The sequence below is a fragment of the Fundulus heteroclitus genome, chromosome 24, assembly GCF_011125445.2.
Source record: "Fundulus heteroclitus isolate FHET01 chromosome 24, MU-UCD_Fhet_4.1, whole genome shotgun sequence".
Taxonomy (NCBI): Eukaryota; Metazoa; Chordata; class Actinopteri; order Cyprinodontiformes; family Fundulidae; genus Fundulus; species Fundulus heteroclitus.
Window position 1 is genome coordinate 5,137,960 of NC_046384.1, and position 12,484 is coordinate 5,150,443.

General features: G+C 39.8%; 1 protein-coding gene across 1 annotated transcript; it reads right to left on the minus strand.

Moving 5' to 3' along the window:
• Positions 1 to 124: 124 nt before the first annotated feature.
• On the minus strand, positions 125 to 12,019 carry LOC105916421 (protein NLRC3-like). Its single transcript, XM_036128102.1, has 14 exons — positions 11,976 to 12,019; positions 10,887 to 11,000; positions 10,058 to 10,171; positions 9,843 to 9,956; positions 9,291 to 9,404; positions 9,076 to 9,189; positions 8,858 to 8,971; positions 8,533 to 8,611; positions 4,553 to 4,772; positions 2,669 to 4,472; positions 2,421 to 2,594; positions 2,120 to 2,293; positions 1,070 to 1,116; positions 125 to 978 (listed from the first exon to the last, which is right to left on the minus strand). Exons 1-14 carry the CDS (start codon positions 11,981 to 11,983, stop codon positions 458 to 460), a joined length of 3,711 nt encoding a protein of 1,236 aa, XP_035983995.1. The 5' UTR covers positions 11,984 to 12,019; the 3' UTR covers positions 125 to 457.
• Between the last annotated feature and the right edge of the window lie 465 nt (positions 12,020 to 12,484).

A 12,484-nucleotide genomic window follows, 5' to 3' on the forward strand; every position in this document is an offset into this window, starting at 1 on the left:
GATTGGAGTTTGTAAGGTCAGATCAGGTCAGATAAGTTTTGTTTTTAATTATATTACAGCATGTAAACATATATACTTTAGGGACGCATTATTGGAGAAGAGGGGAACACACATATGTCAAGTAAGAAACATTTATTGATGAACACAAGTTGAAATTAGCCTTCTGGGTTATCAACAAATTTTCTTAAAAGGAAAAAGAAACTATGATGTAAAAATACAAAATGTTTTTACAGTAACTGTGCAAAAGAATACACAGCACTGTAAGTCATAAAATTAAAATAGAATCAATGTGTTTGTGACATTAGAGAATTAAACAATAAAGTATAGTTATCAGAAATATTTGGAATGTCATTACAGATCAACAAAATAAAACGTATTTATAAAATACATACAACAGCAATATTTACATTATAACAAATAGTACTTTGTGATGCACTGCTGATCTTAACGCATCAGCTCATAAAGAGATTGAAGAACTAGAAAATGCTCTGAATGCAGGATAAAGAGCTTCAGTAAATGTTGCGTTGAAGGTGTGAAGGTGGGTCAGCTTGTCAGAGGACACCATATAGAAGGACAGTGTGCCAGAGGGATGGTCCAGGTAGACTCCGACTATGTTGGAGACACTGGAAGGTGGTGGGACATCATTTCTCTTGTCATTGTGAAACCCAAAGTAAGCATTTTTTGAACAATAAAGACACCAGGACTTATTATTCCCTCCAAGCAGACAACTGGAACTATTTCCTTTCCTGTCGATACCTCTGTAAGTCAGTCCAATGCTCACAGTGCCCTCCCATTTAACCTCCCAATAATGGCGAGCAGTCAGAGGGTCAGCGCAGACCACCTGGACCCAGCTGTCAAACCTCTCTGGGTGCTCAGCACATGGTTGGTCCTCTGTCATCACTACTGCCTCTCTGTTGTTGTCAGAAAATTTGAATGTTTTGTGAGCTGTTCTTGGATCCAGAGTTGGACGACAAGAATCTGTAACAGAGCAATAATAAGTTTTGTAATTCAGGACAAATATGTCTATTTCATGCGCGTTTTAAATTAATTTAGGTTAAAACATGCTTACACTTTCTCAATCCTGCTTGCAGGGTCCATTCCCCACCAGAGTCCACTCTAAAAAGGAAAAGAAAACAGAGAATCCGTTTTACTGTTTTACATCAGACAGGTTGCATGTTACATTTTTTGGGGGGGTTTCTGTGCATGTCCATAAGAACCATTTAAATGTGGTGCAATATTAGTTTCTTTTTGAATTTTATTGAAATCCCTTTCATCCAGATAATGCACACCTGCCATGAAGCTAGTGGCGTAGCATTAGTTTGTGAACCAGAACTGAGTTTGCAGTGATGACTTGGCCTCCAACTCTCTAGATCTCCACCCAAGTTAGCTTCTGACTTATGTGCTGTACAAACGGGCTTAATCCATTGGGGGCCCCTTATCATAACATAACTTTGTAACATAACTTTCCACTAGCCCCAACTCAGAGCGGTTCGCTATGGGTGAACTCCCTTTTTCGGGTTATCCAGTAGTAATGGTGACATGGAATGTTACTATTTTAGTACAAGTTCGCCTGCAGTTCCAGTTGTTCCGAGTCGCACTGAAAATGCAAAGTCAGAAAACTGTCAGTCACCAATTAGTTAGGTGTGTCATATCTTAATAACTAATATCTTCAATCATTAAACCATTTTACACAAGGCTTATTGTTTATGAGCACTATTATAACAAGCTCGTATTGGGTATCGTTAGCATAAGGTAGCATTAGCTTGCCTTCCATGTCCTCTAGCTCGTATTCTTCGGTGGCATGGCTTCTTTCTCCTTCCTGTACATGTCCAGGGTGCTTTATCAAGCCTTCTCTGGCACTCCTCTTTTACTCCGAGTCTGACAACCGCTATAAACTGGGCAGCAGTTTTGGCTGTTGTTGTATCTACAGATCACATCACTTTGGACTGTGGGGCTGCCTTGATATTAAAGATCACGCACCCTTTGAGATGTTACTCAATTGTAAAAGAAAATGAATAAAAGTGTTGAACTGACCCGACCCGATGTAAGAGTTAAACCGTGGTTGTCACCTTACCTTTCAGACCATATTCATTGGTAGCTGCAAATATTCTTTCTTTACCTTAGCGCCTCCAGTCTCCAGTGTGGATTGTCAAGTCCAGCAGAAAGAAGCTTCACTCCTGCTTCTCCTAGATGATTGTAGCTCAGGTCCAAAAGTTTTAAATGATATGGGTTGAAGGTGAGTGCTGAGACCAGAGAAGCACAGCCCTCCTCCGTGATCAGACAACCTGACAGCCTGAAGAAACATTATGAGGACAATAAAATACCATATTAACCTGGCTTATTTGCACTGTGTTGACCCAGAGTTAGATGTTATTATTGTATTTCATTAAAGAGATGTCAGATTGTTAATTTAAACTGACCTGAGAGATTCAAGTTTACAGTATGGACTCTGCAGTCCAACACACAACTTCTTCACTCCTAAGTCCTTCAGGTCATTGTTACTCAAGTCCAGCTCTCTCAGATAAGACGATTTAGAACTGAGGACTGTGGCCAGAGATTCACAGCTTCTCTCTGAGAGGTTACAGCCATCCAGCCTAGAGGAAACAACAGCATAAAACAGTGAAATGTTTCAGGATAATTCAAAGTTATTTGATTTTTATACACTTACAGAGCTTTGTTGGATGCTTTGAGGACTGGCAGTAGCTTCAACAGATACTTCTCTGAAGCCGAATATTTCTTCAGGTCAAACATGTCCAAATCTTTCTCCGAGGACAGCAAAATGAAGCTGAAGGCGGACCACTGAGCGGGAGACAGTTTTTGTTGATTGAAATTTCCTGATTTCAGGTACTGTTGAGTTTCCTCCACCAGAGAATGATCTTTTAGTTCATTGAGACAGTGGAAGAGATTAATGCTCTTCTCTGGAGATGGATGCATTTCAATCTTCTTTTTGATGTAATCAGCTGTTTCCTTGTTGGGCAGAGAATCACGTCCTATCCATGGCAGAAGACCTTTTAGAAACCTCTGATTTAGTCCCAGGGAGAGACCTAAGAGGAAGCGGAGGAACAAATCCAGGTGTCCATTTTGACTACGAAGGGCCTCGTCAACAGCAGTCTGGTAGAAGTTTCCCACTGGAGTAACACCTTTTCTTGTTTTGGAGATGTTGAAGGTTTTTGCTTGTTCCTCTATCAAGTTAACGTCAGACTTTGAGATGTTTAGGTGAACATGAAGAGCAGCCAGAAACTCCTGAACACTCAGATGGACAAAACAGAACACTTTGTCCTGGTACACCCCTCTCTCTTCTTTGAATATCTGTGTTAACACTCCTGAGTACACTGAGGCTGCTCTGATATTGATGCCACACTCTATCAGGTCCGATTCATAGAAGATCAGGTTTCCTTTCTGCAGCTGATCAAAAGCCAGTTTTCCCAGAGACTCAATCATCTTCCTGCTCTCTGGACTCCAGTGTGGATCTGTTTCAGCTCCTCCATCATACTTGACCTTCTTCACTTTAGTCTGGACCACCAAGAAGTGGATGTACATTTCAGTCAGGGTGCTGGGGAGCTCTCCTTTCTCTCTGGTCTCCAACACGTCCTCCAGAACCGTAGCAGTGATCCAGCAGAAGACTGGGATGTGGCACATGATGTGGAGGCTCCTTGATGTCTTGATGTGGGAAATTATCTTTTTGGCCTGCTTCTTATCCCTGAACCTCTTCCTGAAGTACTCCTCCTTCTGTGGGTCAGTGAACCCTCTGACCTCTGTCACCATGTCAACACACTCAGGAGGGATCTGATTGGCTGCTGCAGGTCGTGTGGTTATCCAGAGGCGAGCAGAGGGAAGCAGGTTCCCCCTGATGAGGTTTGTCAGCAGAACATCCACTGAGGTGGACTCTGTAGCATCAGTCAGGATCTCCTGGTTCTGGAAGTCCAGAGGAAGTCGACTCTCATCCAGACCGTCAAAGATGAAAATAACCTGAAACTTGTCAAACCTATAGATTCTTGCTTCTTTTGTTTCAGTAAAGAAGTGATGAACAAGGTCCACCAAGCTGAACTTTTTCTCCTTCAGCACATTCAGCTCTCTAAAGGTGAATGGAAATATGAAGTGGATGTTCTGGTGGGCTTTGTCTTCAGCCCAGTCCAGAGTGAACTTTTGGGTTAAGACTGTTTTCCCAATGCCAGCCACTCCCTTTGTCATCACTGTTCTGATTGGTTGATCTCTTCCAGGCGGGACTTTAAAGATGTCTTCTTGTCTGATGGTTGTTTCTGGTATGTATGCTTTCCTGGATGCTGTTTCAATCTGTCTGACCTCATGTTCATCGTTTACCTCTCCAGTCCCTCCCTCTGTGATGTAGAGCTCGGTGTAGATCTGGTTCAGAAGGGTTGGACTTCCTGCTTTAGTGACCCCCTCAAACACGCACTGGAACTTTTTTTTCAGGTTGTGTTTTAGCTTGTTTATACAGAGTGGTGCAACCATTTCTGAAAGAACAAGAAATAAAGAAGAATTAGTAAAGTGACTAAAGTGACTAAATGTCAAAGCTGTTACACTCTTCCCTTACTGTTGTACAGTAAATCTGCCAGATGCTCTTGCTTCATGCTCTTCAGAAAATACAGAGTCATATTTAAAAATGCCTCCTTGTTGCTCCTTCTCTCGACTTCTTCTGCACCCTGCAATACCTCCTCATCCTTCTTCCCATGTTGGATAGGATCTGGATGCAACAATGTCTGGAACCTTTTCAGCTCACTCTTCACAAATTCAACTATATTGTTCTCAAGTTCCTGAAAACAAAAATAATTAAAATGGGCACAACCAAAAAGAAATTAAACAATTAAAACCTGGTGCTTGACATAATGGGACAAATAAGAATCTGGATCAGCTTTTTGTGCATACAAACAAGGAATTTGACTTTGGTTTCACTCTGTTATCACTCATGAAACTGTAGTCACTAATGTACAAAATTTGAAATAGAAATATTTTTCATTTAAATTATTTTACATGTCTCAAAAAAGAAGGAAGACATGGTCGGGTTGGTGCAAATCATCAGAGACAACCAATAGGAATTAAACTGTCTCTATGGGAGCTGGTTTTAGAATGCCATGCTCTGTAGCTCTGACCTGAAAGCAAAAGTTTGTGTGCAGAATGTGAGGGATCTGCAGATATGTTAGCAGCCCTTTTCTCGACCCTAGACAACAGCCGAGAAAAGGAATACAAGTCCTGGACGAAGGGAAGGTCAGCCCTGATGGTCCTGTCTGTGGGCCTAATTGTTTGTTGGATCAATTGAGGGTGGTAAGGGAAGAGCAATTTTGGCAGTTGTTTTCTGGAACAATGAACCTGCCAATCCACCTTTTGTGTGTATGCAGACTTGTCACCATCCTGGGTTAGAGGGGAGAGGTTGGTGTACTCTAATTTCAACATGATAGATGATGATTCTGAAACAGGACATTTGGTTGTTGGTACTATCCGAGAGACTGGTTGGAGAAAACTTGGTGGGTCTTCTGGAAAGAAGGTTGATAAGGAGATTTGGTGGTCGAAAAGGAAGTACATAAGTGTGTTCAGAAAAAGAAATCAGCAAAGAAACTGTCGACTGAAAAGAGTTGCCAAGAGTTCAGGAAGATGCAGCGTAAAGGGTAGCTAGAGATAGCTAAGGCTAAACAAAGTGCATATAGTGACTTGAATGACAGCTTGGTTAGTAAGGGAGAGAGACGCAGATGGAAAGGATGTCCAGCAGGTCAGGGTAATTAAGGATTAAAATGGAAATGTACTGACAGGGGCAACAAGTGTGAAAGGAAGATGGAAGGAATCTGTTAAAGAGTTGATGAATGAGGAAAATGAGAGAAAATAAAGAGCAGAAGAAGTGATTGTTATGGATCAAGAGACAGTTAAGAGAAGTAAGGAGGAGAAACATGTCAAAGCAGGTTGGAACGAGTGGAGGAAACTGTCAGATGTGTTGTGTGATAAGAGTATCAGAGAGAATAAAAGGAAAGGTGTTTCTTCTCAGCCTTTACAGGAAAGCGACTCCAAACGTAGCTGAAAAGCCAGAAAAGGGCCTTTTTCGGATGCTGAGGAGAACCTGCTGAAATCGTGGCTGCAACCGCGTCAGGGGCTGTCTGCAGGACATCGGGCCTCCGATCTGGACCACATGTGGCTGCTGCTAAGCTGCTGAAATGACGCTTTCCCTTTTCACTGCCTTCCTTGGATGACCAAAGTGGACTGAACTCACACGAGGCACCGACCGGTTGGACAGAGAGACCCAAAAAGGGAGAGGATAAATAGTTCATTTGGAAATGTTGTGTAATGCGTTGCAAAGAGTTAACGGAGATAGCTCATTGCTAGCATTCGGTACCATGTCATTGTCGAGTGTGTTTTTATGGTTATAACAAAGGTTATCTCCACAAGGGTTTCACACATTGATGGGACATTAATGTTTACGTTATCCGGCCCACTCATTATGACTAAAATAAAACCGAAGCTTTTATTTGTTAGCGGCGAACGTCCGATAGCCAAAATGCTATTAGCTTCTGGTAGCTTCCGATTTCCGGACATTCAAAGGAGCTTGTTTTAAAGCATAACGCTTGTTTGTTTCACTCTGCTGTCGTTCGATAGAGCTATGAGCCTTATTCCCGCATTAATATTGAATATTAATGTCGATTTAAAGGCATTTTGATAACTTTAGGATTAACCGATTTTAGCGACTGAGCGCCACAGCGCCCTCCAGCTCCCGGGGGTATCATTGCATTGATAAATTCAAGCGCTCCTAAAGCAATGATTTTACTGAGTAAATCAGTCTTTAGAATGTTATTTACTCAAAATAATGTTCTGGTTAACTCAGTATTTGCATTGTGAATGGGTTGAGACACATACCAAATGTTGTTCTGAATTAGTGAAGCTAATTTAACCTCAATTCACATTCTTTAAGATGAACTTTGGTTCTTTAACTCAAACAAAAGGTTATTTCATCAAATAACGTTTTGTTTACTCAGGATTTGCATTGTGACTGCATTGAAAATATGCCAAATGTTGTTCTAAATTAGTTAAGCTAATTTAACTCCATTCCATGCTCTTTGGATCAGATCTGCAGTGAACGGGATTCACTGAATTATTCTGATTATGATCAACCACTTTGTTTAGCCTTTTCTTTGTTTTTGCATGTAAATAGTTCCTTACCTTAGCTTCTTTTTATCTTAATTTTGCTTAGTAGTATAGTTAAGTTTCACTAGCCTAATAGAAAGGATTTGTTAATCGAAATATTGTGTTAATTCAGATAAACAGCATTACATAGTGATGTTCTCTGGATGTTCATTCTATTTCTGTTATTAAATTCTTGAACTTGAAGAAGTTGTCACTCATTTATTCTATGTGTGTGCAGAGTTTGCTGTTAAAAGATCGCTAGTGCTCAAATTCATCCCTTTCAACCATTGTCCTGATATCAGCTTAAGAGCTGATTATCACCAGACAATACAGACAGTTATTTATGAAACATTAAATAATTTTAAACAGTGTATAATTGTACAACACAACCAACAGCTTTTAACTTCTCCATTGGCTTCTTGAAAATCGTCTTGTCGCCCAAACCATCTCTGTGCAGATCTACTGTTTTCTCCTTTGACAGCTTTGCTTAAAATGCTGGATATCTCTTTACACCCCTGAGCTTGTTCAATGATAGATTCATCATCCTTCATGAACTTACAAATGTCACCATATGAACAAATTGTTTTTACATCATTTAACCAAAATGATCAATTTCTCCACTTTTGTTTCAACCTATGGTTTCTCCAGATCCAGTAATATCAACTGTGTGTCTTCAAACCTGATGAACTGTAAGTCCCACCTACTCTCACGCATACAGCTCTTGCCCATCAGCTCTGATGCCGACTCTTACATTACACCGTACAACCAATAAAATTACCGTCATAAAAGGACCAGACCGAACCAGAAGTGTAAAATTTTTATGTGCCGGTTTGTTTATATGTTGTTTGTTTTTTTTAAATTGGAAATTAAATGTTTTTGAGAGCATGGTGGCATATGTTTTGGGTTTAAATTAGGTGCTTTCCTTACCTATGCGAACTGGTACAAGACCTTGTTTTGCTGCATTTTAGACTTTGATTTTACTGTTTGACTGTATGTTGAAAGATTCAGGAATTACAGTCTTTTGACATTTGGCATATAGGGGCAAATACGCATGGACATATTCAATAAAATATCTCCCCCGAATAGTCAGCTTTGGTGCTGTTATTATCAAAATTCAACTTGTAGGTAGGCCTTGTATCTAACGCCTCATTCTATATCTGAATCCATATCCTTAGTCCTCCATGTGTGGTTGCATAGAAATAAGTACAAAGAAAGAAAGTGACATTTCTGTCTTAAATAACTTCAATAAATAATTACAGTACTGATAGATTCAGCTTGTGCTCCAAAGGGTTGAAGAACTGAGTCCGATTAAATTTGGGTATGCATTTTACAGGTGCTGTTATGCGTTTTGTGGAAAAATGTTAAGTTTTAAACTGTGTGTAACAAACTTTTTATTATTATCATCATTACCTTGAAGATAAGGCCGAGCTCTGATGTATTCTGGTTTTCAGGATGATCAGTGAGCAGTTCTGTCCTCTGCCTGTCCACTCTGTAAAATAACAAAAACACTCAACACAGTTGCCTCAGATCTTATATTGCTGGTTCTTTGATGTTGAGAGGATGATCCATGGAGTTACTACTCTTCATGGAAACAAAGCTGAGTACTGAGGTGTCTTTCCTGTCTGGAAAACCCCTGGAAGAAACATTAACGTTGGAGACAAGCAGATCCTTGTTCTGCATGGCTGTAGATCAGATTTCTCACATCATAGATGTAAACTTTCACCTTATATCATACCGTTCTTGTCCATCTTTAAAGTTTGCAGGATGACCAGCAGATTGGTTACTTTGCATGGAAACTAAGTTGGTATCTGAGGTGTTTCTTTTCTCTGGGACATTTATGGATAAAACACTGATCATAGAGAACAACGATGAGAACAGGAACAACACTGTGAGAGATATATCTGTTTGTAAAAAATGTATTATTTGTTGATGAATTCAGATATGAGCCTTTACCTCAGGTCAAATGAGTCTCCTCTTTTAAAGTTTAAAGGATGACCAGCAGATTTGTCACTTTTCATGGAAACAGAACTGAAATCTGATGTTTGTCTCCTCCATTCAGAAGGTGCCCTGAAAGAAACCCCACAGATGCAGAACAAGTTTGATGAGTTCAGGAAGTAGAAGGTGAATTTGTCTAAGGACAGGATTTAATATAAGAAAGGGAAATGTACCTTGTTTCAATAACGTCCCGTTTGTCTTTAAAGTTCGGAGGATAGTCTGCAGAGCGATCGCTCCTCACAGACACACTGCTGGGTTCAGGAGGTTCTCCTTTTTTCTGTAGAGGCCTGAAAGAAATAAAACGGCTCTCAGCTTAGGTTTATTGTAAATAACAGCATTCTGTAAAGTTGGATTCAGCTACAGCAACTTCTTCTTGATTTTTATGATTGATTGTTGCAAAGTTCAGGTATTCCCACAAGGGAATCCTGTATGGTCAATTGAAATCAGGCTGGCGGTCCCGGCTGAAGTCCAGACAGGACAGATCACTGGTCCACCACTGCTTGTGCCTGTAGTCGCACAGCCGTGGAGGTAATTTTTTTAGTTGTATTTTTATGGTCAGGTTAGGTGGAGGGGGCATTGATTAGAACAAATGCAATAGAAACAAATCTGATGGTTTTTATGTAAAAATATATCATTTTAATAGATATAATTTTAACAGCTGTGAGAGATATATCTGTCTGTAAGAATTTTATTCTTTGTTGATGAAATTAGATATGAGCCTTTACCTCAGGTCAAATGAGTCTCCTCTTCTAAAGTTTAAAGGATGACCAGCAGATTTGTCACTTTTCATGGAAACAGAACTGAAATCTGATGTTTGTCTCCTCCATTCAGAAGATGCCCTGAAAGAAACCCCACAGATGCAAAACAAGTTTGATGAGTTCAGGAAGTAGAACGTGAATTTGTCTAAGGACAGGATTTAATATAAGAAAGGGAAATGTACCTTGTTTCTATAACGTCCCGTTTGTCTTCAAAGTTCGGAGGATAGTCTGCAGAGCGATCGCTCCTCACAGACACACTGCTGGGTCCAGGAGGTTCTCCTTTTTTCTGTAGAGACCTGAAAGAAATAAAACACCTCTCACCTTAGGTTTATTGTAAATAACAACGTTCTGTAAAGTTGTATTCAGCTACAGCAACTTCTTCTTGATTTTTATGACTGACTGTTGCGAAGTTCAGGTATTCCCACAAGGAAATCCTCTATAGTCAGTTGAAATAAGACTGGCGGTCCCGGCTGAACTCCAGAAAGGACAGATTACTGGTCCACCCCTGCCTGTGTCTGTAGTTGCACATTCGTGGAGGTAATTATTTTTTTAGTTGTATTTTTATGGTCAGGTCGAGGGGACATTGATTAAAGTGAATACAATAGAAATAAATCTGATTGTTTTTATGTAAAAATATGATCTAATTTTAACAGACATGTCTTCTTTCATCAGGTTTGGTTACTCAGAAAGCCCCGCAAGCTCAAGTTTATCAACACGCCTGGGTGATCCGCATATTGGTTACTCTGCAGGGAAATTAAGCTGAGATCTGAGGTATGTCTCTTCTCTAGAACATCCTTGGGAAAAATCACAGAAGCTGGAGAACAAGGATGATGAGCACAGGATCTGGAGATGCATTGCAAGAGATAAATCCCTCTGCAAGGCTATTGTTCTATTAAGAGGGGTTTGTTAAATAAATGCAGATGTGACTGGCAGATTGGTTACGTTTCATGGAAAGAGAGATAAATTTATCTACTGACAGGATTTAATAGAAGAAAGGAAAACGTCCCTCACCTTGTTTCAAAAATGTCCCGTTTGTCTTTAAAGTTCAGAGGATAGTCTGCCGAGCGATCGCTCCTCACAGACACACTGCTGGGTTCAGGAGGTTCTCCTTTTTTTTGCAGAGACCTGATAGAAATTAAACACGTCTTAGCTTAGGTTTATAGTAAATAACACAGTTCTGTAAAGTTGGATTCAGCTACAGTACCTTCTCGATGCTTAGTTAAATCTAGTTTTTTTTTTTTTTTTACTGTTTTATGGTTGTGTTTATGTGAAGTTTAGAAATCCCCAGAAGGAAATCAGGGCGATGAACCCTTATTAACTTAAAACACGTGACCTCAGAACAACGAGCTCTAAACTGAAATGACTCCGCCTCTCTGGGGCAATTGTCGATTGACTGGAAGAGTCCCATAAAAAGGTTTAAAATATAACCATATTACTTAAGCTGCAACAGCTCTCAGCTCAAACTAGAATAAAAAGGTGAAGATGGCTGGAGCTGGGACACAACTGGTTGTTCCAACAGGACAATGAACAAGTCTGTTGAATATCTTTGGACATAGTCGCATTACTTCTAGTCCGAATAAACATGTTGGTAAAATTAGGAGTACTTTAAACATAAATCCACCAGCGGTACAAATAGGTTTGCGGTATTTTTCAGTCCATATTTATAATTTTGCTTTTTTTCATTGATTTTAAACATTTTCCAAATGACTTTCAGCATCTTTTACTTTAAAACCCTAAATCTTTTTAAAAAGAGCTCTGTTCAGTCCATCATCTAAACACGGAGAGAAGGTGGACCAACTGCAGACCTACCAAGACATCCACCTAATCTGACTGGCGGGATGAGGAGACCATTAACTAGAGAAGCAGCCAGGAGGTTCACGTCATTAATAAAGAAAAAACCTATCAGACTAAAAGGCTAAACTTTAAACATGTTTGCTTCAATCTGTAATTTTGATCTTAAATGAGATGCAATAAGCAACATAATAAGCAGGAATGAGTCTAAAGTCTAGATTCAATAAAACTCGGCCTGTGAATTGCCAACACCAGAGATAAAGTTTCATGACTTACAGACGGACAGAAAAATAAGTTTTGGTTCTTTACCTGCTCATGTTGGTAAAATGTTTGCAGCTGTGATGATCAGAGAAGAACCTGAAACAAAAGTTATGTCAGAGTGATACATCAGACGTTCTGGGAGACTAAACACCGACACAAGCTCACAGAGGACACAAAGGAACAGATGAAAAAAAATGCACTTCTGTAAAATCTTCTCCTTAATTCATCACAATAGAGAAAATCAAAGGTTCTAATGTGTTAAATATAGAAATAAAACATTAGATTTTAAAGATGCTTACCTCTCTACTCAATAACCTGCCGTGCTGGCTCGCTGCTGTTTGTCTGACTGTTGCTGCTCCCTCATACTTAATCTTTGGTATGAGCAATGAAACAAAGGTCAAAGATTATGGATATAATAAAGAATATGAAAGAAGCTGTTGTTTCACTGCCTCAGCCAGTAGCATATACATCCGTAAACCCCCAGAGAGGAAATAAGACATGCAGAGGAATGTGTTGGTCATAAGTGGTAGCAAACCTTTATGCACATTTGTTTTTAA

Bases quoted from the DNA above. Each gene is read 5' to 3' on its own strand.
- LOC105916421 (XM_036128102.1), bottom strand. The intron at 8,972-9,075 runs GTAAAGGCTCAT...CTCTATGATCAG, and splicing joins GGAGACTCATTTGACCTGAG to TGTTTTATCCATAAATGTCC. The intron at 4,773-8,532 runs GTAATGATGATA...TTTTGTTTTCAG, and splicing joins AGCTCGGCCTTATCTTCAAG to GAACTTGAGAACAATATAGT.